This window comes from Balearica regulorum, chromosome 2 (assembly GCF_011004875.1).
Source record: "Balearica regulorum gibbericeps isolate bBalReg1 chromosome 2, bBalReg1.pri, whole genome shotgun sequence".
Classification (NCBI taxonomy): Eukaryota; Metazoa; Chordata; class Aves; order Gruiformes; family Gruidae; genus Balearica; species Balearica regulorum.
Window position 1 is genome coordinate 55,355,474 of NC_046185.1, and position 26,021 is coordinate 55,381,494.

General features: G+C 40.2%; 1 protein-coding gene and 1 long non-coding RNA gene across 3 annotated transcripts in view; one reads left to right on the plus strand and one right to left on the minus strand.

Moving 5' to 3' along the window:
- ARHGAP28 (Rho GTPase activating protein 28) overlaps positions 1-26,021 on the plus strand; it is a 76,956-nt gene that overhangs the window by 16,727 nt on the left and 34,208 nt on the right. The window contains exons 1-2 of one of the 2 annotated variants that reach the window (XM_075744411.1): positions 9,216-9,231; positions 24,639-24,841. In XM_075744411.1, the coding sequence (XP_075600526.1) occupies positions 24,673-24,841 (169 nt within the window). In that variant the 5' untranslated portion in view covers positions 9,216-9,231; positions 24,639-24,672. Of the gene's footprint in view, positions 1-9,215; positions 9,232-24,638; positions 24,842-26,021 lie in introns of those variants that run through there. The other variant, XM_010307919.2, reaches the window with a different exon arrangement.
- On the minus strand, positions 7,421-21,881 carry LOC142600399 (uncharacterized). The gene is made up of 3 exons (XR_012833865.1): positions 21,757-21,881; positions 13,713-13,780; positions 7,421-7,627 (listed from the first exon to the last, which is right to left on the minus strand). It is a non-coding gene; the product is annotated as an uncharacterized LOC142600399 (long non-coding RNA).

Consider the following 26,021-nt stretch of genomic DNA (forward strand, 5'->3'; position numbering starts at 1 on the left):
ACCTGTGGAAAAGAAAAACTTCAGAGGAGAAGGGAGAGCATGTAATAAATTCTCAGGCATTGTCAGCATATATTCCAAAGGGGCAATGGGCTGTTAAATCAAATCAAAGAAATCCCTAGAAAACCAGTACTCGTGGTGTGCCTGACAGCTTACACTGCATGAAATACTTCAAGTCGATAACTCTAAACGTGGCTGTCACCACAAGGTGCACCTTCAGTGCACTCGACTTCCATCTCTTCCCAATAACAGTGAATCTTTGTGAAGAGCAGCTATAAATTACAAATTCTAAGCAAATTTTCAAATTTTATAGTCAGATCTGTAACCAGTCTGAAGACTATAATGAGAAGGGGATGACAAAGCAAGCAGAGACACTTTTTGCTGTCATGGCAAGTCTGCTAAAGGTTTTAGTTTCAGGGTCAGGCTGCATAATTCCCCTATCAGCTAGTCATTACTCAACGCTTTAAAAATCCTTGAAGAGTACATATTTGCTATGGTTTGGTCTCCCCCATTCTCATTTGTGCATTTGTACATGTGTGTATGTGTGTGGTGTGTGTTAGTCGCCTGCGGTGCATCAGCTGTGGTCCCGAAATGCAGACACTCAGCATTTTAGCCATGTGGAAAACCACACTCCCCAGGAACACCACCCCTCACCTGCTCCCTGATCGCTTTCCACTTCCCCCACAACAAAATAGTACCAGCATTGCAAACCTCTGGCCATCTTCAAATAGCTGCTATATTCTCGAAGCAGCCTGCTAGAAAGAAAAACAAAAATAAAGGAAATATTTACCTCTTTTCCTCAGTTATAAAATTGGCCCAGGATTTGAAAAAGACAAAGTATAGTCCTGGATCACTGATTAGATTAAGGCCTTGTATGTTCATACATATGTCCATACCCTGCTAGGCTAGAAATAATTCTTCACTGGACCAGAGTGCTATGCCTCGTAGCACCCAAGCATTAAAATTGCCATGTAATTGAATATGGGAAAAACTCTGATTTTTTGTTGTTATAGTTCTGTTTTTCTTACATCCCTAACTTTCTGAGTTTATGTAGTGAGAAAGAAGCAATTCCATCTCTGAAATGTAGCTGTCTTAGGGCTATAAAACAACATTTTCTGCCCGAACTGCAATCAGGACATGGCCAGAGAGCAGAGTGCTCCGCATGGGCAGAGGTGGGCTGCAGGCTTTTGATGGTAAACAGCAATTTTCAGGGTAGCTGGTACAAAGCACAGCACCCAGGAGGCTTTTGCTTCTGACTCACACCTCCAGTGCATAATAATAATAATAGTAATAATAATAACAACAACAACAGCATTTTCACAGCACACAGAAACGAATGCAATTTTCAGTCTGAGGAGCAGACTGAAATTTCACGAGTACTGTAAACAGGCCTTGATGTACGCTGGAATTGGGCTAGAATACTAGACACAGCACTGCAGCCCTACCAAGATGTGTCCCCATGGGACTTCCCAACAGGTCTCTTGCACCCCTGACATGGATGCTGCTGGGGCAAGGGGCAAGGGACATCTTCATCAGATAGCACTTGTATATGTGTGGGTGACATTGTCAGATTTCACTGCTCCCCCTTTAAAACGCATGCTTTTTCCCATCTGCCATAACCCACTACTAAGTAAGTTGATACTGCACGTCCTATAAGACCTAAGTTGCCCTCTCAACTCACGTGGATCTCCAGAAAAACAAGAACCGGGACCGTGTGAAACCCTCATCCATCAGAACATCTGAAGAGGGCTGCCTGCTGTTCCAACAGCTGGCAAAGGAGGCTGTTACTGCAGTTTTGACAGTGCTGCCAGGAAAGCCTTTTCAAAACACCATCTCTTATCAAATATCTTTAATTTTTCCTCTCTCTGATCCAGCACTTTCTATTAGTCATAATCAGCATTTTTCTTCTGTCTTGCCTATGCCAAAAAAGCCCTGCTGGTGAAACCACTGTCGCTGGGGTCAGTACCAGTTGTTACATCAACAGGGAGCTGAAGCGCTTTGATGCAAGAGAGAGTGTTGCAAGAGGAAATAACTGTCAGATAATTATCTTGCAGGACCACGTGAAACCTGTGACATTGTCACACGGCTGGTGTCTTCAGGCGTCCCAGCTGGAATTGTGCAAGTGTGAGAGGGACTGAGAAAGAAAAGCTGGAAACAAGCAGGTGATGGCTGGCCCTGAAGAAGTGCTCTTCTATAAATTGCCATTCATGAAAACCGTGGGTCTGGGTATATGTTGTTTGGACAGTGCTGTTGAAGCCAGAGATTTCTAAATCTTGAAATCTCATTCAGGCTTGTGAAGGCATTTGTGTTTGAAAAGGTGTATGTCTGTTTCTCAGGCAGATAAAAGTGTCTTTGGGGGCCTGAGTCTCCACTACCTTGCACCCGTTGCGGCCATTCAGACCTGCACAAGTAGGGGCAAAACACCATTTTCAGTAGCGCTAGTGATGGTCCCAGGTGGCACAGACAGGATTTTGGCTGCACTCAGTGTGCCAGGCGCTGAATATGGTGGGTTCTCTGGATTGAAGTCAGGCAAGTTAGATCTGTGGCCTCAGCTACTGTCACCCTCTTAATGCCAACAAATGCATTAAGAGGGTGTAGCGACAATGAAAGCCAACAGGATGCTGGGCTGCATAAACAAGTGCATCACCAGCAGAGATAAAGTCATCATTATCCCACTCTACACAGCGCTGGTCAGGCCACACCTGGAAGACTGTGTTCAGTTTTGGTCCGCACTATACAAAAAAAGATGTGGACAGGCTGGGGAGGGTCCAGAGGAGGGCCACCAGGATGATCAAAGGACTGGGAAGCCTGCCATAGGAGGACAGGCTGAGAGAATTTGGTTTGTTCAGCCTTGAGAAACAAAGGCTGAGGGGTGACCTCATCACCATGTTCTGGTACTTAAAGGGTGGCTACACAGAAGATGGAGACTCCCTTTTTACAAGGAGTCACATGGAAAAGACGAGGGATAATGGGTGCAAGTTACTCCTGGGGAGATTCCAACTGGACTGTAGTGGAAAACTTTTCACAAGGAGAACAATCAGCCATTGGAATAATTTCCCCAGGGAAGTGGTGCATTCCTCAACTTTGGACAATTTTAAGATTCAGCTGGACGGGGTGCTGAACCATCTTGTCTAGATGGTGCTTTTATCTAGATGGAACTTTTATCTAGAAGGAGCTTTTGCCAAGAAAGGTTGGACCAGTTGATCCTTGAGGTCCCTTCCAACCTGGTATTCTATGATTCTACGGTTCTATGCATTATGGCAATGGTAAACAATAGTATCACATTTGCTTTTGAGGGGCGCTGCTGTTTTTATTGTTCTTTTTCTATCTCACGCTATTATTTTCTAATTTCTCATGTTTTATTTTTTATTATGAAGTGTCTGTGATGGTTCACAGTGTAGTGGTTAACATGGGTTCCTTCTTTGAAACTTGCTAATAAAAACTTCTTTTCTCCTACCTTCTTTTTTGCTGCATTGTACAAGACAGGCCTCTTGAACTCTGCTTGACTGCCAAGCCCAGTTCTGCTTTCATGTCAAATAATTAACAAAATTTTAGACTAACCTAATATTTACATTATACTCATTAATTAGATATGTCTTTGACTTATGTATGTTTCTCTTTAAAGGAACGAACTTTGGAGATTGGACATTTGTAAGTGATTGAGCATATTCAGAGCCATAATTATGTACAGAAACTAAAAACTTATTTTTTCCTTTGTCTGTTTGTGTCCAACAGAATTTTCAGATGTAATGCCTATTTAGTGAGGGACTTCTTTAAAGTCCTTTTACTGGAACGCATTTCATGATTTACAGTCCCCCTCAAGTAATATTGCTGATTAAATTAGCATTACCTAATGGGTGAAACTAGTAAGATATTTTGTTCAAATTAAATCCTCACCTTTAAGGAGAAGTGAATTGGTTGATAGACCATTAGAAACTCAGCAGAAACTTACCCCAGTTCTTAAAATAAAGGTTACTGGCCAAATATGAATTTGGCAGTTATGGTTACTTTTAAAGTCACAGTAGTGAAGAACATCTGTTAATATAAAAATATCTTTGATACATTACAGTGGTTTAGCTGTAGTCAGTTTAGCAGTGCTTGGTTAACATCTAAGGGAGGAGGGGGAATAAATGCCTTACAGTTGGCAATCAGTCAGCTGGGGCTTTTACCCATTGCTTGGCTTTGTTTGGGTTTAGACAAAGTTCCTCTGTTTTTGCTCATGCTGCAGTAATCCTTCAGCCCTTGATGTCATGCATTCTGGGTTTTCTATACTCTCTATAATAATCTTTGAACCCTCAGACCACATCGTATGTTATAAATATTATCTTTTCGGAGAAGAGAGGCAGGCAATCATTTTAGACTGCAGGAACCTTACCCCTAACATTTCCCTGTGCGTCAAAGACATGGAGCAGCATCAGGAAGAAGAAGTACCAGAAAGACCAGTTTGGAAAGATGGTTTGGAATGAGAAAACACAAAATGGGGAAGGATCAGTGAAAAAGATTACTTTTAAGGGTCAGAATTTCATTGCTCTTGAGGGGTGATTCAAGCCATATCTAGAAAAGCCTCTTCAGGGCCACACCTGGTTCAGGCTGTGAGCATGGTCAGGCTGTTGCTGCAGAGGAGCAAAAGCCAGAAATTGGTCCTGGCAAATGTAGGAAATGGTAGCATTACAAACTATCATCAGCTCAGGTCCTTCTTTCCAAGTGAAAATACATTGAAATTCAGAAATACCAGCAAGTAATTATTTTCTTCATCTTGCCAGGTGACTGATAGGGTTTGTTATTCATGTCCTCCTCACTCAGTGGCTCTTCCATCACACTGTCATCTTTTTATTCTTGGCCTTCTTGGTTTAACTTTGAAAGAAATGATGGCTCTAAGGGACAGTAAGTGGCTTCCCTAGGGAATTGTACTGTAAATCCTTGGGATGAGGATAACTAACAGCTTCTCTATGATATAGTTTCATGCAAGAAGTAAGACAGGCTTTTGTTGGAGGGATCTAATAGGAGAATATTGTCAAAAGTCACCAGATGACTGAAAATTAAGGTGAGAAACAGTGTTTCTCCAAAGATCACAGAGCACCTGAGAAAAACCTCTACGTTTGTAAATTCAGCACAAAGAATGTCTCCCCTGTCACATGGCTCCACATACTGTTTCCAGTGTACATATGGCCCTGGTTTGTGGCTATCGCAATGGGCACTGGAAAACAAGCTCAGTCCCTTCCTGCTAATTTGCTGGTGGAGGAGGGTTTTTTTCCACCAGGCAAGTTCATTTGTCAAGGTGACCTTCGCAGCCAACATTGAGCATTACTGCAGATAAAGAATGCCGCCTCAGCGTATTTGTGAAACCCAGCTAAGCGGCCGGCCGCGGGCCTCCTGTGAGGCACAGGGGCGTTGCAAAACAAAACCCTTCCTACAGACACTGTGAGGATTTTTCTGTTCCAGAGTTTTCATACATCGGCACTGCACATTTTGCAATCCTTCTTTTGTCATGCTCTGTAAACCCTCTTCTCTTGCCTGACTGGTTTTATGTCTAAATGGTCTTGAGGTTAAGTAGGTTTTTTTGAAAAATCCCTATTCTGTAAATTAATGGTCTCCTGGGCAGAGCTAAGATCACAATTAAATTTTAATCTATCATGAATAGGTAGGAAATTTCACAGATCCCCTGCCAAAGCCCAGACAGAAGCAACAGATCTTCAGCAATCTCCTAAGAGAAGGTTTAATCTGTCATGGCATCTGAGCAGCTGATGTCAAGTCTGGACTGCCTGGCCATGAATGACTATCTTCTTCCTATCTACATAGTTGCTTTCAAATACATCACTTATTAAGTTTTAGGATATTGCCATTTTTCTAACATGAAAAACAAGCCAGATTTGGAGCATGTGTGCTTAATGTATCCCAGTGTTAATGTAAAATCCAGTCTTGAGAAGAGCCTCTGATTTTTGCTCTCTAACAGCTGGAATAGATCAATATATAGAGTCCCTGGAAATAACAGTCATGTTTCAGAAGAAGCCACCACATGATTATGATCATGCCAGTTTAATTTCTGTGGAATAATTAATCCAATGATAATTCTTCCAGTTCCTTCCTTGTAGTTTTATTTTCATGCTGGGTTGAACAGAATAATCTACAGACCATTTTTTTGAGCCAAGTAAAAAACAGGCAAAAAATCAGAAAAAGCTGAAACATTTCATTGCAACATCTACATGAATTGTTTTGTTTCTAATTTATGTGGATTTAACTTTCAACAGAAAAGTAAAACAAATCTCTGAGATCAAACTGTTTATTGTTTGTTCTTCTGAATTTCTACAGGAAAACCAAATGGTTTTGTTTCAGATGAACTTTAAATGAAGATTTTGTCCAATTACTTGTTTGGCCATTCACATAGCTAATTGTTTATGACTGGTTCTTACATCCAGATGCAGCAAAAATCATATACATTTGTCTCAGTGTAAGGATAATTTATGTATTTCCAGAGTCATAAAATGGAGTCAACAGCAGGTCTATTTTATGCCTCAGCATTTAACTCTAGAAAAAGAATAGCATGAAACCACATGTGTCTGTAATTATCAGTTGTATGACATTCAGTATATCTGCTGAAATATTTCATCATTATGTCCCATATATGGAATTAGTTCAGAGCTATTTTTGTACAAACAGAATACTCAAATATGAATAAAGGCACCATTGCAGGTGGACCTCTGCGTCATGCAAATCTCCACTGGCTTCGGCAGGTCACCTGTGTATACGAGTTCACCACTGTTTATTTTTCATAAGACAGCTGTGATTAGGGGTCACCATTGTGCTGATCCAGAGTCAGTGGAAAAAAAAAAAAAGATGTTTAAACATACTTACTTAGTTTTATGGCAGGACTTTTAACCTAAAGGTTTGTTTAAATTGTAAAACAGAAAATACTGTATTTTGGAGGTGAAATATGTTAAGTGCAAGGACACTGCAGGGAGAGGGTCACAGTTCGCTTAATTTTAAGTGTACCTATCGCCCAGTGAGCACTTATCCACTTCCTGCATTTAATAGCTCTTTGACGAGTCCCTCACTGTCCTCTCCTATTATGGACAGCAAGAGAGACATTCTCATCCATAGGTGAGCTGAATTACTCTTTGGAGGTGACTTTCCACTGGCTGTAATACTTCTAATATAGGGAGTGTTTTAATTGCCACCAGCAGCCAGAGGGAAGAAATGTTCATGGTGAATTGCTGCAAGTGAGCCCACCTCCCCTTCCTCCCATCCCTCCCCAACTGCATTTTTCTGTACCACACAGGCAGCAAGCTGCAAGGGACTTGCACCTTCATATTTACCAAATGCAACCAAATGCAACCAAATCTCACCTTAATTCCTAGGAAAACCTAAGTCACTGTTACCAAGGCTTGTTTAAATTAAATTCCATCAGAAAGAAACTTTGGGAAAAGGCAATCCTAAGACTATGTTTATTTGACTGCAGACAAAGCCTAGAATTAGGTATAAAATGACTTTAATTTCTTCATACAGCAACAACTCAATGAGAGTAATAGTGGCAGCAATGTATCACTTAACTAAAAAGAGGGAGAAGACATTCCTGAAGGAAGCGAGGAGGGCAGTCTGATGACGGTGCAGCCTGGAGGTGGCCTCTGAATGTCTGCAGGCGGTAACACCAGAGAGATATTTAGTCAGGATGATATGGACTAGCATCACTCTACCACTTCACGCAAAGCAACAGCAGCTGCCAAGAAGTTTCTGGTCACCACCACCAGCAGCTGGGTATGTAGCATGAGCAGCTCCACAGACCCTACCAAATTCCTGAGCCACTCTCTTTCCTGCAGTTTATCCTTTAAAGCATGACCTACCGGCCCGTAAACAGACCTACAGACAGTGGTAAATGACTGGAAGTTTCCAAAATTTTCAAGGATTTATGTAATCCTAACAGTTCACCAGAAGAAAGAGAAGACAACACAAAGTCCTGTTTAAATATAAAGCAAATCTAACTTCAAGATGAATTGTAAAACCAAACCACTTCTGGATTTGCTCTTTTCTGTTCCCTTAGGAAATCTGTGACTGATTCAGGAAGTCCTTTCCCTTCTCTTTTCTTTTTTTTGAGCTTTTTTTTTTTTCTTTCTCTGCTTGTTCTGATCAAATAACAGGCTTTCTTTTCCCTTTATTCTGCTGAAGGGCTTTAGCCATGTCTTTAGAGGAAGTGAAGGATATCAAAAAGCTTATAACCAGAAAGACAGCTTTTCCTCCTGTATTTCGGGCAGGAAGAATGATGACAGGAATCCTGTAAATTCCACAGACTAGTTTAAGCGTTTCGATGGATAAACAAAGGTTTGGTGGAGGGAGTAAAGTTTGACCATCTCATATGCTTTCTGTGCTTAAGAGTTATTTCTCTGGGCTCCTTTGACTTCATTAACAGCCTGTGGTAGGGAACTTTTTGCACAGTGTGTTTCCTCATCCCCCAACTGCATTCAAAATCATCCCTGAATTTCAAGACTTTATCTCTCTTGTGGCCAAAACCCAATTCTGGGCCACTGTTCATACAAAACTTGGTGCATGCTTTTTGCAGCATTCATCTAGGCCTCCCACTGATTGTCCCACTGTAGGAAAAGCAAGAAAGGCTTCCTCATAAATGTTTGATTTCTTAACAGCTGTACTCCGGCTTGCTTCTCCTTCCTCGCTGGTGTTGTGCACTATGCTTCTGCTCCGAGTGGAGCAGCCGTTTCCATGCAGAGAGTGCTCCTCGTTAATTTGCATCTAGTCATTTACAATTTTTTGTGTTATGCTAATGGTAGTGTCTCATATCCCTTTAGCAGAAAATACATAAATTGGCTCTGTCTTTTTCTGAGCCACCCCACAGGGACTCTCCTGGATTACAGTGCAGCTTAGTGCTGATTACTTTTTTATTTCTCCTCTTAGGAAATGGATAAAAGGTTTAAGTTCTGACACAAACAGGAAAACACACTAAGAGGATTTATCCTGAAGGCATCTACTCTTTAAATAGAGACGGAGCAGCGTCAGTCTGTTTCCCACAAGGGCCAGAAGCTCCACTGCTCTTTGTTCCCTCAGTCCTTGTATGACTAGAGGCAGAATATCCTATCACAGGCTGTCAGATAGCTCACAGAATATGCAACTTGGTGATCATAGGCTGAGGAGGGACTCACTGCCACTGGGAGCATGAAGAAGTTGGGTTGCAGAAGGACTCTGCTCTGCCTCTTTAAGGATAACATCAAGGCTTTATTCTGCTCCAAGGTAAGACTTGCAGAATTTACTAAATTAGTAAATTCTCAGACTTCCAGACACTGCTCCCTCCCTCTTGTTTTCTTAAACAAGAAGTGACAGGAGGGGGAGCAAGCCGTCAGAGTTATCACTAGTGGAATTTTCCAGCTTTACCGGGCAGGAAAGGGGGGGATGAAAAAAAAAAAAAAAGAAAAGAAAAAAGATCCACTATAGAAAAACCATGGGACGCAGTGCAAGCGAAAGCAACTGCATGATGGGCATATCCATGCTTTACATTGACTCAAGTTGTACGAAAATACACCTCAAGAATCTATTAACATGACCCGTTAATAGACACCAGAAGGTGTGCTTCTGGAAAATTATACTCTGTTACAATACAACTTTTTCCTTGGCGTTTATTCTGTTTAAAAATGCATGCCACAGGAATAATGATCCAGAGTGAGCAGAACCTTTACTTCAAATTGAATTAATCATAGTTTTTCCTATTTTTGCTTTCATTTGATTTGGGGTCAGAAATTTGCCTTTTTCAACTTTTGCCTTCTGATGTCATACAGATGTTTATGATAATTATGTGCATTTCAGCTCAGTGTCATGACCATAATTTAACTTGCAAAAGTAGAGTTTTATACAAATCGAGCTGTAAGGAAAGAAGAAACTTATGACATATCATTTCATGGGAGGAAAGCCAGGTCTGCTAATTTAAGTGATGCGTTCATACAGACTACATGGCTACATGTGCTGAAGGGCTTCTACATTCACAAATACATTATCCAAATCCACATTTTTCAAATTGTGCTCAAGTCTGGCTCAGTTCTGTACACTTGGCAGGCAGGGATTTGCAGGTAACACAGGCTCTTTCTAATGGCTACTTTCAGTTTGAAGGTGTTTATGTCTGGTAACCAGGTAAAAATCCAGGGCATCAGGAGACTGGTGGTGAAGAGCAGCTAAAACTGTTTACCTAGTAATGAAAACTGGAGAAATCCAGGGGAGCTGGAAACTAAGACTTGTCCACATTGTTTTGAGGAAACCAGAAGCTTGTTTATGTAGTCTAAATAAAAGCAAACAATACACTGTCAAACAAGCACTCCCAGGCAGGCTCTTATCCCTCACAGAGGGACTCCAGGTGATTTCTCTCTTGCTGGCTGGCTGGAGTGACGGTCACAGCTCTGCACCTCCACAGCAAACATCAGGAGTGTTTGAGGAGTTTCTTTTAGCAGTTCTTGCTCCATGGCAGTTTGCACACACTGAAATGGCCAGCACAACCTTTCCGGTTCCAAAGTCCCCCTGCAGCAAAATACCATGAGCTGGGGTCGTGACCATCAGCAGAAAAAATACTCCTTGCCTTGGGGAAAACTTTTCAAGGATTTCTTCCCCTGCTATTCCCTCTATAGGGGCAGCACGAGGCCTATACGGGGGATCAAAGGGAAGTCTGAAACAGCATCAGATGCTGCAGAGCAGCACAATATGATGATCATGGTCCAATACAATGAGTACATAATAGGTTTTATTTGACTTTGATCAGGATGAAAGAGCAAGTACTTTCTTTTTCCCTCGTCAAACATGAAGTCTTACTGAAAGGAAATCCAGGAAGCTAATATCCCTGGAGATTTGACTTTTGCTACCTAGATCCTTGACTGATTTGTTTAGAAAAGAGGATCAGATCGGCAGGATTATTGTGAAATTTCTACTGGACAATTATGCTCCTGGCACTAACAGAGTTTCTTCTACAATTACAGTGTCATTATGAGTCCCAGTAGTGTTCTGGGAATAGTGTATCTCTGGGAGATAGGACTTACTGGCATAAATGATTGTCCAAACTGCTTTTTGTGATTTTGTGACTCCTTTTTCATGTGAATGGAAGAATTCTGAGGGATCTCCTGTCACCAGTTTTGCTCTTATTTGTTGTCAGTGAAGGTGGTCCTGTCCATGCAATGAAAAGGCAGCTCATTTGTGGGTGTTAGGGCTTTTTCAGGTAGGGCTCTGCAGTGCAATTGCAAAGTGATTCTTATTTCGGAAAGTCTCTGTGAGACACAGAAATGTAGAGGTTTCTAGAAAGCTAGAAATTCTCTACTGTTGATGCTGTTTTAAGATAATGACCAAATTCTGTTGAAAATTAACCTAGCAACTCTAATAAACATTGTATTTTCTTTAATTATCTTAATTACGTTTTATTAGAAAATCTCTTCAAATGTATTATTTTGGAAAACCTTATTTGGTGAGCTGTTTGTAAGTGATCATAATGATATAACAGCCTCTTAATTTGACAGATCTTTCTCCCACCCAAATGATTCCAACTACTTTGAATAAAGTCTGTTCCATTTTTATCTTGAATTATGCTTCCATTAAGCAACCAATTAACGTTGATCCCCTGGTTCATGTCATACAAAACATTCCATTTTATGTGTTATCTAGACTTTTTCACAAAGGCTTTTAGGAGATTACTAAAATATTCTCTCCCTTTGTTCCCATCTTTGCTATGTATTCATACATATATTTATATGTGAGTATGAATCCATATATATGTATAGTAATCTTCCCCTTAGGATATTGTGTATGTATGTCATAAAGGAAAAGGAGATTAACAGTACAATAAAATACAAACAGGCTGACTTTGTGTCAGTCTTGCAGAAACTCCTGCCAAGCAAAAGAATAAATAACAGCTGTGTTAATCAAAGCCAAATTTAAAAGATAAGGCTTAAATTTAGGTGGTCAAAATCCCAGAAAACTAGGCAAGCTTAATACTCACAGAAAAAGAACTCCAAAAACAAAGAGCGCAATGCTATACAAGTAAGTTGAAGGCAAATTTTCAAAAGTGCTTCTGTGACTTAAAAGCCTACATACCACCTTCAAAATTCATTTTGTGTGCAGGAGCATTTACTCTCCCAGTAAGTCTATAGGGTTTGTACTGAAGAATACTTCAGTCTTTTCTGAAAATGGGAGTTAGGTGACTGCCCTCCTAACTCCCTTTTGGAAGCATAATCTGTGGTCACCCTGAAGTCCAGAAAAGACACTAGTCCAAGCAGTGGCTGAACACCTACCAGGGATACCAACTTAAACCAAAGAATTAGAGTTACAAGCATGATTATTTCCCTGTTTTACTGGAAAGTCTCTGTTTTGGATTAAATTCATGAAGATATGTTAGCCTGTTCAAGATCCTGTGGAAGCATTTTGAATCAATTGTAGCTGACGTAAATATAGCCCTTGACTGGAAATCTTCCAGAGAGAGCGAACTGCAACAGTTCAGCCAAGATGCATTATATCAAAAGCATGGATAAGTAATTCAGAGTCCTCATGGGAAGGATAGTATTACAACTTTACAACATTCATAAAGTGCCTGCGCAGTGAAAGATCTAACATGATCATTAAAAGATGGATGAATGCCCTGTGAATCTTCACCTATTATCATGGATCATGGCTGTTATCTAGGCAGGAGTGGAAGGGGAGCATGTACTCACGATGACAGAGGGCACAACAACAGCTTAGTCGTACTCATTTGACATGAGCATGTGAGCTTTCAAACACGATTTACTATGTTTGTATAGCAATATTAATTACTTTTTAGAGGCTATCCAGCCAAGAATATGTATAGGGCTGACAAATCTCAGTTAGAAACCTCAGCCAAGCTCTGCAGGACTTAGAGAAGATTAGCGGTTCTATTACTTATGGTGTACCATAGCTTTAAGTCACGAACTAGTTCTGGTATTTTTAACCCTCTTCTGTGGCAAAACATCTGTGTGAATTTAGAGATGTCGCTTTACCTCCCTCCGTAATTCTTACTTGACAACATCTCTGTGGTCCTGTTATGATGAATTAGCTCTTGCCCTTACAGTTAATGAAATGGTACAGGGGGTGGTTTTAGTAGTTATCAAATTCTTGGTTCTGCTATTACTATTCACCGCATGATGATTTGGTATCTGGGTTCAGATTCCCAGCTGTGACCGAGGAGAACTCAACACAGCTTAAAGAGGCAATTCTCCAAAGTCGTCTTTGCATTCTCTCAACATGACCTAGTACAAACCCAAAACAGCTTAGAACAAACCAGCACAAACCAGTAACTGTCAAAATAGCCAAGAATAATCCCTTTCTGTAATACATGATGTCTAGAAAAGGTGCTGTAGAACATTCAGGCATGGTTCTGGACCATCTAGAGTTTCTGCTTCCCAGGAGAACATGAATGGGCATTTTGTAGCTACACTAAGATAATATTGTTCCTCTGCATTTTCTGAGTCTTGAAAACTTCACTCCAGCAAGAGCCCATTTTCCTGAGAGATTTCCAAGACCTACCTCTTACTCCCCCAACATCAATATTAAGACATTTAAACTTCCAAACCCTATGCATAAGAGTCATTTGGCTGTTTCAGCTGGGCTGCTTGCAGGATTCAGAATTATTCATATCACTGAGGAACTGAGGACAAAGGTACCACGTTTTGTAAATATTAGTGGTCTCTTTAGCTCCAAGAGCTTCAGGAGCTGCAGTATATTTGAAAAGTTACTTTTGAAACACCGCGCATGCTGCAGCTTCCCTCAGAGTGCTCATGGATGAAATATTTGAGATAAACCTCTAAAATAAAATAAGCAGGAGGAAAAATAAAGTAGTTGAAGGAAACTGGAAAGCTGCTGTGCATCATGTACTAGTATTCCCATTTAAGAGGTGTTTTTTCTTATTCTGTTATTTGCCTTTTTTATAGGCATTGTAAAGAAGTGTAACCTAGTCAAACTTTTCCAGCTTTCACTGGAGTTCAAGTGTTTTGGAAGCATCACTGGTTCATTTTGCTCTTTACATAGAAAGTTCATGTTTTTCACAGGCATGTAGTACAAATATTTGAACACAAATTAGAAAAATACCACTTGAAATTTAGGGTGTTGCCTTGAAAATTGCCATGAAGATGTTCCTTCTATCTCTTCAGCATAAGCCTACAAATCACTTTAAGATCACAGAAAATCTTTTATAACCCAATGATTGGAATTGTATAGCCAAAGTATAACAACATGCATTGTTTTTTCCTTTTCCTGTTCATTCATCTGTTGAAGATCTGAGAATATAATAAACTAAATTTGATTTTGTGGTCCATTGATTCCTCAAAAAATGGGAATGTTTGCTCTTTGGAGACCCGTGATCTTCTACTTGGTGTTCCCTGTCTGTTGTGTTTGCCTCCATCAAATTTAAGCTTCCATTCTTCATCTTCAGCTCTGTTCTGTCCTTTGCTATGGTTACATCTCCCATCATCTCACTATGACCTTTCATAGTAGTGGTAATGCTACTAGTATCATTTGGCAACTCAAGAGGTTCTTGCCAACACATTTCTGAACATACATTACAAATTAAAATTCTCTAGACCAATCTCCAATAGGAGTCTTCTACCAGCTTCTGCTTAATTCAGCTTTATGCTTACACAATTATGCTTGTACAGTTATTGATGTCCTGAATGGGAGAGGTTACCAAATAATATACCACTATTTAATTTTAAATTGAGTTAATTGAGGCACCCTAAAATTTTGACCAAAAAGAAGATGAGTGAATTAGCAAGAAATTAGTTCTTCAATGTTTCCCTCAAAAATGTTGGTCAAAAACCTATTCTAATATAGCTGGCTTTTTTAAACTTGAAGGTGAAATGTGCACCGCAGTAGCAAAACTTCTATTGGCTTCACAGAACCAAAAGGCTTTGCCTCTGTTAATATTGCCTAGCTGTTTGGGATTTTTTTAATAGCTTATTTTTTTAGAATGTAAAGTACCATAGTTGCTTTGACTCTGAGCTTTTTGTAAATATTTAGAACTGGATGGAAGGAGAGGCTGGTGCGTGACGACTTCTGATAAGGAGATATGATGGTCAAATGCTGTTGGAGAAACATGGGAACACACCCATCAGCTGCAATCCCCATTCCTCGCCCTGTGTGTCAGGTCCCCCTGTGCCACATTGGTATCACCTCCTCTCTGCACAGAGCCCTTATCAGCTTCCCTGCCTGCTCCACCTCTACTTGAGGCTCTCACCCAGCTCAGCAGCACTTGCTTTCTGGAAAATGGAGAAGGAAGGGAAAGAGGCAGGGTTCAGGGTAGGCTGCAGGTAGAGAGATGGAAGGGTAGAGATGAGGTCTCATGTTGCCTCAAGTCATCCAAATAAAGCCACAGACTGTTCTGGACATTGACAAGAGTAATCAACAGACAATGTGCTAAAAATCTGTTTTTCTGTATTTTCCATGCTGATGTACTTTCCATCAGTTTACAGCTGATGCATAACCATTTTTCTTCAGGTAAAAATAGGAACATAGTTCTTTGAGATATTCTCCAAGATTCATCTACATTGGTTTATTCAGCGTACTTTCTTCATCTATAGTGCTTTATTAAGCAGCCTCATTAACAAAAGAACAGTCTAGTCAGCAAATTTGGGACTTTTTCCAAAGTAACTCATACAATCTTTATCAATGTGCTTGAGTGGCAAAAAATAGAACTATGCACACATCTTGATTTTTATTTGGCTACAGCATTTTCCAGCAAATTTTTCATTCCTTCTGACTGATTCAGTATGCCACAAAGTACAATACACCATGGAAAATACAGGCTGAGGGTTCAGAATTGCCTGACAGCCAACCCAGAGCTGCCGAGAAAAATCTAAATGGTGAGAAGTACATTTGCTCATGAAATTTTTGTGATTTGTAATAACTTCAACATTAGCAGTACTATAAAGAAGGATGTTCTGAATTTAAACATAAGGGATAAATTAAGCTAGTGAGTTTGTAACTGTTTATTACTATCTGAGAATCAGATCCAGGATTTTTATGTGACAATGTGAAGTTGCTGCTCACTCTGCTAAAAGATTTAACAATATCTTCACCACATAAGCTTTTTTTTTAAAAATAAAATAGCTTGAAAAGTTTTGTGTTGCTTAGCTTTAAAAGTTTAATGTGTTGCTTTACATTACTTCAGTCCAGTCCTGTGAATACTTTTAAACACAATGTTTAAAATATTTTCTCATGAATTGCAGGATAACCAATGCAATTCATGACTAAAATGTAAATGAATACATTAGAGACTTTACATATTCACATTTTGTAGCTCAACCATTGCCTCTCATATACATTAAAACACATTTAAAGGAAAACCCAGTATCTCATGAAAATAAGTACTGCTTGTTTGCTTAGGTCCTGAAGCTTTGGGGTGGAATGGTGACATTTACTTAAAAGGGTGCGTTAATTAAAGGACAGGAGAAAGTAACAGCTGGAGTTCACTTAAAGCCAAGCACAAAAACTACTTCAAAGACATATTGCAAGACTTTGAGCTCCTGTTTAGTTTACATGTTCACTCTCTAGAAGAATCTGTCTCCCTTCAACGATTACATCAGGAGCTTAAAGAGCTTACGCTTGCAATGTATGTAGTTGCATTAGATGTCTTCCAGTAGATAGTATGGTCCAGTTCTTTATGTTGTTACCTTAATTCATCCAAAATGACTGAATTTGTCTTTTGAAGTGTTTCAGAGAGATGAAGTCCTATAAATACTGTGAGTTCCTTAATGATAATAATCATGCTGGTTGAAAGGATAGTTCCTTTAGAGCAATCTAAAATAAAAACAAGTATTCTTCCACAATGGCCACATAAATGCAGGCAATGTCAGCAGCTGTACTGAAAGCTGTAGAAAGTTTGATGCTGTATGTTTCAGTGTTTCATTGTTCCTGATGAGTATTTTAATATTTCTTTTTCTTTACAAAAAATAGTTACTGATTCTAGAGCCCAAAACCTTTTAACACTGTTCGTTTTACATCCCTTGTGGGTTTTACTTGGTTTGCTTCTTTGCTTGTTGAGTGATTTAAGCTTCATCTAAGCTCTCGAACCTGTGAGTTTCCTGCAGTTTTAACTGTATCCTGTTGTGTTATAAATAATGAGTCTGGCTAAGTGTGGGTTGCTGGCAAAGGCTTATCAATTGTATTCTGAGAGAAGATTCTGGATTAGTCTACACATTACCCTCCTTCTCCCAGCCTTCTTGGTATTTGTAGTTACACACACATGCATGCACAGTGGCCTGATGTACTCCAGTTGGCATGAGATGATGCTATCCCCAGGGAGTGCTTACAGGGCTGTTCCTTACCTTAGAAGTGACATTGCCAGAGCAGTAGGAAGCAAGAGAGAAATACAGCTTTTCCACCGCCTTTCGTGAGAGCTTCTTCGCTACTACAGATAGCTCTCTGAGGAGGGACTGAGTGAATGCAGTGAACAGCATTAAACTTTGTGCAGTACCAGAGTTTAGACAGAATCTAGTGCATTTCTGCCATTTCTCCTCTTCATTCATGTGTCTCTGTTTAATCTTTGCTTGCTACTTTGGGTAAGACACTGGGTAGCTGCTTGCACCAAGTTGCGGAACGAAACGTGTCTGTCTCATCCTTACTGTGTGGCTTAACCAAGCGATTCATCCCAAGGACTGGCTCACCAAGATCAGAGTAAGATCAGGGCTGACATATATCTTGATTTCAAATTCTGCCAGGTGGAGTTTGAAGGGTTTGCCTTGGATTTTGGGGTGATCTCTCTGGGTGAGTGCCAGACAGCTGGAATTTTTGGAGGCAACTACTCAACATGAGTGGATAAATTGTACAGTGCATGCATAACGAGCCCAGTGCTCCTGGAGGCCTTCATCAGCTCTGAGGCATATATACAGCGAACTGTCAGATTCACCGGGTTCAATGCTCAGACACAAATCATTTGCACTGTACACGCACAGTAGACCAAACATTTCCTGGAAGCATGGGATTTCCTAAGCCTACAGTACATGGCCCACATGCCTATGTTTCTTCCTGGAAAACTCTGGTCTGTCAAAGTGGATTTGTTTCATATAAAATCAATTGGACTTACGCAAGCACCAACACAACAGAAGAATTTGTCGCCTCTAACAACAAAAATGTGTTGTAAATGTTTAAGATGTTTAAACTGCCTGCTCACAAACAGTTTTGCCTGCTGTATGCCATGTCCTGTTCATGTCCTTAAGTCTTCAGCATTCAAAAGTGGCTTACCCCGCTCCCTCTTAATCTATATGAAAAGAATTCTTTCCCAATTCACTTGAAAAAAAATGGTTAACAGAATGTACTCATGTTAGTGTTAATCATTTGGGAATCCCTGCTGCCCTTTAGGAACAGCCTTATTAGGAGAATGAAGACAAAATAGAGTCCCTTTGACATTTTGACAGACACATTGAAGCCATGTAGTGCACTGTCTGTCACATTGGGCCAGCGCTGAAATGATGTGATTGCTAGTGTCGAGGAGAGGTCTGGGTCATGTCCCCAAAGGTCATCGTTGCCAGCAGATGATACCTAGAGAGTATATTCCCTGCACTCCCCTAGCTCAAAGGATCTGATTGTGAGAGCCCTCACATTGAAACACACAGACAGAGAGAGATTCTTCTGCAATCTCCATGCTCAGCCACAGAGCAGTCACAATGTGGCCCTTGTTACAGACAGGGGACTTCCATATCACTTATGAAAAAGTTGCATGAGAGAGCTGAAGAGCTCAAGGTAAAATGCATTTTTAAATGCTAGCAGGTAACCCTGATATGCAAACCTTACAGCTGAATCTCCTAACTTCTATTAGTGCCTTGATGATTTGCAGATGAGTTCTGAATAAAAAAATGAAACTCTTTTAATTCCTTTAAATCTCGTTAAGTCTTATAAGTCTTTTCTCTTTTAAGTCTTTAAATCCTAAGACTCCTTACACAAGTCCTTTTGGTCCAAAAAATGTTTGTGGAGACAGAAAAGCATCTTTAGGAGTAAAATTAATAGTTGACAGAAACATATTTTTGTAGAATACAAAGAACTGCAAAGTACTGAATTCCTGTTTTCAAGCCTAGCCTCTACAGTAAGGTGAAACCAGCTTATTTTTAAACTCAGCTTGTAACAAAGAGCCATGAGATTCATATGATTTTGGAGTTCTGCTAGGCAACAGGATGAGGAAAGTATTAATGAATTAAAATCTTATTCTGCTTCTCACTCAAACACAGTTACAAGGGAAGGTGGGTGACACCTCTGTGAAATCAATGAGCATGATAGGTTAATTATTTGCTATGCTAGATATTAGAAAAAGAACAGGGAAAGTTTAGGCTCCACTGCCTACAACTTGACTAACATCTGCAAGATAATCAGAAATGGAAGCATGCAGATGGAGTTGGGGGGATATTCTCTGAGATAAGCTCCTCTCTGAGCAGAAGCCACCAAGCATGGAGAGAAAGAAACAGCGAACAGTGCTGGAACAGGGTCACCAGAAAGTAGCCAGAAGACAAGAGATTTGGGCCAGAGTGAACTGAGCTGTGAACTGAACACAAAGGTATTATTTCACTCTTTCTTTGCCTGGATTTTGTATACATTTTATTTAAAAAACCCAAACAAACAAACAAAACCCCACCAAGACAAATATTGGCACATGACTGATTCCTAACATTTCAGAAGAGAACAGAACAGAGAAAAATATAGCTCTTAATAAAGAGGAATAAATTTTGTTTCCCCGTTGCTTCAAGCTACCATCCTTTTTTTACATTTGGGAAGAGCTGAGTAGAAGGAGGGTAATTATTTTTTGTCAGAGGTTGGTGAATTGTTATGATAAACTAAAGAATAGAAAGATCTGGGTACAGGAAACAACACTGTACTCTGCCACTGTTGTGTTCTTCAGGCTCTGCTGATCTCACTGGATTAAGTGGCTATATTGATAGAATGATTGCAATATGAAAATGTGGATCTTAGTCCTAAAATGACCAGGAGAATTTCCTTCCTTCATCTTCCCCATTCCTATAAATGTGACTAATTGTGACGAAGCAGGTTCAGGACCCACTGAATGAAATGAAGCATAATGACCCACAAGAGTAAGATGTCCTGTCTCTCTGTGTAAACAAGGATTAAATGCTGGGTTTAACTACAAGATGGCTTTACTGCTTCCATTTGTTTTATGGATTCTTTACCACCCATTACTTAATTAAACTGAAAGCACAAGCCTGGCTTTATCATTAGTCAGCCTGTGAGCAAGCATTAGATGTCACTGAACCAACTCTTTGTGCAGTTTTACGAACCTTCACTATGGGGATAGAATAAGAATTGCTTATTGGATTTGGCTTGGCTATCCTGAAATCAATGTGTGCTGTCAGATCCTGAATAGCACGCTACTGCGCCATATACAGAACATAAAATATATGCTCAGTGGGCCTGGTTTGCTATTGCATTTCATCAGCATTATAAACATACGGCAGGGCAAAACCAGAGTCGCACACAGTTGAATCAGCCTTCTTGTGCCCCATGGAAATACCCTCCTTATGTGCAAAAGTCTTTCCACAGAAAGCTTTCTACATGATATCATCATATTTCTCCTTACAGAGACTCTTTAATCCTTTTTTTTCTGTGACTAATATCCAGTAATAGAAGCACTCTCTGATATCATTGGCTGTTGTAGTATACTTTTCCCTTCGTTCTTTTTCTTTCCTTTTTCAAGGGTTTTTGTTTGTGTCTGTGTGGCTTTTTTTTTTTTTTTAATTCCACCCTGAAAACAATTTCAGCTAGTTTAGTGCAGTCACTGTAATTTTTGCTCAGTGCTTTAAGGTTCGTCCTTCTCTCCTAGAATTTTCCATCTAGGAAGCCAGGATCTGAGATCCCTCCTGTGTTTAATTTAGTCAGCCTTTCAGATTAGCTCACCAGTGCCTGTGTGTGTGAGGGAGCAAATGAAACTGAGCACCAGCTTTGTGATTGCTACTTACCTAACAAGCCAGGTTTTCAAATTTTCTGTAAGAACAACAGATTTGGCTTAGCACAAACATTTTATTCTTGTAAACTTCTCTACAGACACTGAGAGAAAGAGCAAACAAGCCAGAAAGCCTCGAGGATGAAAAAGGTATCAGGAACATAGGTTTTCTGCTACAAGAGTTCCCAGGTGACAGGCAACCTGGGCTTGTTGAGCTGTTTCTGAGAGAGGCAGGCAGCTTGGAGTCAGTGCTCATTCAGTGTCCTTCAAGAATGAATTAAAAGTGGTGAAGAATATGCTTTGCTTCCTCAGTAGGATTTTTTTTTTTTTCCCCTGAAACTGTTTTGAGCAGCTTTGGCTGCAGGAAATGCAAACAACTGCCATTATCACATAAAAGAAAGACCACTTCCTCCAGGACAAAAACCACAGGTAAATGGGTCAAAACGGCAGCTAGAGGTCTTTTCAAACACGTGAGCTTTTAATAGGCAGACTCAGAATAATTGCAGAAGGTTTGTAGCAGACCACCTGGAAGCAAGCTTCAGCTGTTTACCGATAAGGACAAAGCACCTCTGCCTAACCTTTCTTGTTACAGGAATTTTACACAGCATGATTTAATCCGGGCTGAGATAACAAGCCTCAGATATGACGTTCTCAGGAGACTTTGTTCAGCTGATTTTCCAAATAAGCTCTGTACTTTTAATATTGTTGTAAATGCACGTTAATTACCCAGGAACCTTAGACGTATTTGGTAAAGCTGGTTGCCACAGCAGTTGTTGCCATGCTACGTGGTCTGTTTTGCATTTAGCTTTTTGGTATAATAATATTACAAAATAGCTACTCACTGTGGGGAGAAAACAAACAACCCGCCAAGCCTCTTTCTTCCTAATATGGTGAAATTAAAAGCCTTGGTTTGAGCTAGCTGAAGTGCTGATGGAGTCAAAGCCCAAGGATCAGTCTGGTGTGGTGCATGAAGAGCACAAGGGTTATGGTCAGTATTCACACTGGGAGGGCAGGAAATATTTAAATTCCCTGACCATGACTAAATGATGGGAGCCAGTGATGCTATCAGGGAAAAAGCCCTCTTCTTGTCCCAGCACGTGTTTGATTCCAGACCAGCGAGAGCATTTCTTCCTACGATTGCTGGTGTGGGACCTCTGGGCTGTGCTATACAGCAGATGTAGGGGCTTATTTTTCACAAAGGTTTATACTAAGCAGGACCATGAATTGCAGAGTGGGCAGCAGTGTGGGGGGCTCCGGCAGAGCCCCAGGCTGAGGAGGAGGCAGCGAGGGAGGGACAGGCCGCGGCAGGAGGACGGGCACCCGCTGGAGGCCTGACAGACACCCGCTGCAGGCCTGACACCAGGCCTCAGCATCTCCCTCTGCTTGCACAGCACCCAGCAAAAAGGGGCCCCAAACGCTGTTAGAGTGCCAGGAAGTTTTGCCTTTTTCCTTATTTGTGTTCACTATCATCTTTTAAACAAAAGAGTGCAGTTTTTCACAGCAGTAAGCAATTGGCTGGCAGGAGCTGTTTCCCCCATCCCTACCAGCTCCCAGCTGAAGAGATGGGGGGTTCTGGCTGCTTCTCAGGGGTTCTGCTGCTGTTGGCTAAAAACCCTGCTCAAGGGTGCTTGGTTCAGCATTAATGCATTATATTTAAGTTCCATGATACCTGTTTGTTGTTTTTTTCCTTGCTGATGCAGGGACGAGAGGTAGGTGAAATCATAAAAAAAAAAAAAAAAAAAAACACAAACAAAAAAAAAAAAAACCCGCAACTTCCAGGCTTATAATTCCAGTAATTATGATTTATCAGACACCCCAGTCATTTGAGGCTTTCTGAACAAAAGCCGACCAAAAAGCTTGCATCTCCCCAGAGGGAGAGCTACATGGAAAGCACTCAAATAGCTTTAACCACACTTGTGTCACAAATTCTTCTCAGATTTGGTGACTGTGGCTTGTTCTAATTAAAACAATAACAGTTTCAGCCCTATGTTTAAAAGCAAACAATCATTTGCTATTCATGAGCGAAAAAAAGATAGAAAGACTGAAAAAAGCACTTCTCTTTCTGGAGGACATGTGTCTCCACTGTGCCATAGTACTTTTTTTTTTCTGCTGAAATATTGCCACCCATCTGAAATCTTTGCTCCCCAGGAGCTGTCCCAGAGCACATGGGCAGGTTTGGCAGCTGAATCATCCATATTACACTTCCCTGCGTTCAAAAAGAGGCAGAGTCCTGAGCTTTGCCTTTTTTAAGCACTGATAATGTCCACAGCTGGATTTGTTGCGCTCCATTGTTTCCACCGCGGGTCCCCAACCTGGGGCTCAGACCTGACCCAGCAGGAATTGCCTGAGACCACCCAGACGAAGCGAGGAGGTTGCAGGAGCCTCAGGGAAGCAGCCAGCCCTTTGCCGACAAGAGGGGGATACAGCAGAGATGATAGCAGCTCAAAGGGGGAAAAGCGTATCCAGTCAGCTTTATTAAATAATATGTTGTTTATACGTCCATTGCGAAAACTTTGACAAGGAGGGAAATACCGAAAAGGAAGTATCTTTTTTTTTTTTTTTAGTGGAGTAAAAGTGATGCCTGTGGTTTTAGACAAAGGCCTGTTGGCAGGATGATGCCATAAAGAAAAGGAAGAGAAAGGGAAACTGCGTTTGAATTAATTCAGATAAGTGAAGGCCAGAAGACCTTATGACAGAATTTTCCATTAATTCCTGTAGTCTAGCTCTCTGCCATAATTGTGTTACCTCCTGACTCCTTTGTACAAATACTGTTGTGGTTATTACTACTGTTTACTGTAACTACTGTAATTACACTTACAAAAGCTGCTTACAATATTGCAGCCATAATAATGTGAAATTCAGACAAAACTTCTGTGGTAGGTATTTTATTAGATTTTGTATGAACTTTTATAACTGTCTTCAGTTGCAAGAAGTTACAGTGGGAAAATACAAGAACAAAGGAATAAGGAACAAACTTCTTTGTTTTGATTCAGTCACTGTATTGAATTATAACTTGAAATTTGATTTTTAGTGATTTTTTTTTTTAACCTGTGATCAAAACATTGTTTGACCTAAAACATACTATTTCATTTCAAAGACAAATTTTGTTAAGATTTCTTTTATTTTCATTTCATTTAAGAAAAAATGGGGGGGGGGGTGTTAAAGGATTTTCAAATAAAAAGTTATTAGTCTTCTGAATTAAAATACTTCAAGTTTTAATTCTTTTCTGGAGCCAAGATGAGTTTGTAAAATATTTCAGGGTTCCTAAGTCTGATTATTTTCCCCAAAGATGTTTGCATTGAAGCATTTCAGCCAGTAAGCAAAACAGGAAGGGAAACTGAGGCACAAAGAAGTTAAAATACTTTTCCAGTGTTTCATTAGACAAGTAGCAGTGTTAGAAATAGAAATTGTATCTCGTGAGTCCCCCTCTAGGGTGTCAAACACTAAAGGTCATTAAAGATATAAATTATTAGAAACAAAATACGCTTCCAGCCATAACTGTAAAGAGCAACAGAGATCATAAAGACCACCAGAACTGTGCACTTTGTCTCCAACATCTTGTCCTCCGCCTCCCTGGTACAGAGCTGAAGACCTAGTTGCATGCTTTGTCTGCATGGTATGAGTTAGCATGATTGATGGACTTGGCAGTGTTAGGTTTATGGTTGGACTCAATGATGATTCTACGATAGAAAAATAGAGTATTTTCATTTCTGTCTCTTTTCAGAAAGTCTCTCCCTCGTTGTCGAAGAATTAACAGGATGCTTTCCAACGAGTCGGCACCTCCTCCTGCATTTAGTCGCTCCAACTCACAGGCCTCTATGGACAGTACTTCCATGGAGGACTTCTGGTGTGAAGTGGAGAGCATCAAGGAGAGCAGTGAAGATGGATCTGAAGAAGCAACACTCTTGGAGTTCAAACCTGCTGATGGTGAGCACACAAACACCACTTCTTCCTCACACCTTGGCTTTGCCTCAACTCTTTAGTGATGCCCTGACCTCCTTCCTTGTGTCATTTAGTATGAGCAAAAGTACTAGGCTGGGTCTATGATCATTGTAGCTCCACTTCTGAATATCACAGTCAATGTACGCCACTGGAAAGAAACAATAATTCAGTCTGGTTTATGCACTGGGCTGGTAATTCACTTCTGAAGTAAAGTGTTTTGTATTGATTTTATTTGTGCTTCAGGAGGACAGATATGCTGCAATTCAGAAAAGAGAGGCACTAAATAGAAACTTCATCTCCAGCATTAAACAAACTAACCCAAAACATATAAAAGGACCAAAAAGTTCATTTAGTATACTGGAATTTTCAATTTTCTGGCTTTTGGTAGGATATAATGCAGAAGCTATGAAAGTCTTGAAGCAGTTTTTTAGTTAGATATCGTTTGGTGCTATCAGAAATTATATAACTGCCTGTTTCTCTGAGATTGACCAATTTAGATGTAATTCAAGGAGAGACTAGAGATAAGTCTGAGCATATAGATGCCTACATCATTCAGACTCCTCACTTGTCAAAATTCATTCATCGCTTATACAGTCTATGGTGAAGGTATTACTACCTTATTCTGTGACCTTAATGTTTTCCCCTCTCCTTTTTCATGATGTATTTGGAAACACATGTAATAGTCTGCACTAGCTTGTTGCAATGTAACTTTGTGTTAGATTATTTGATAACATCTAGAACAGCAGTTCTCATTTTCTTTCCGTTATGACCACACTTACAAATGCATTATATTGTGCAACATAAAATACCAGGTGTTACTATAGGATGAAACTGAATTTCTTTTGACCCACTTGTAACTGCTGCAACCCTTTTTTGTATTATGGCCACTAGTCTGGAAACTACTGATCTAGGGATAGATTTTGAAACAACAGTGTGTTCTATCCATACAATTATTAAGTCAAGTGATGATGTATTTTTCTTCCTTTGACGTGCAATGAAATATCATTAATTTTGCTACCAGGAAGAAGGCTGAAAAGAGGGAAAAGGTGCTACTTTATTTAGCAACCAAATATGTAACCAGTCATGATAAGTATCCCACACAGAGGTATCTAACTCCAACCAGGTACCATTCCTATGGGGAACACCTCCCACTCGCTAGTTCCAG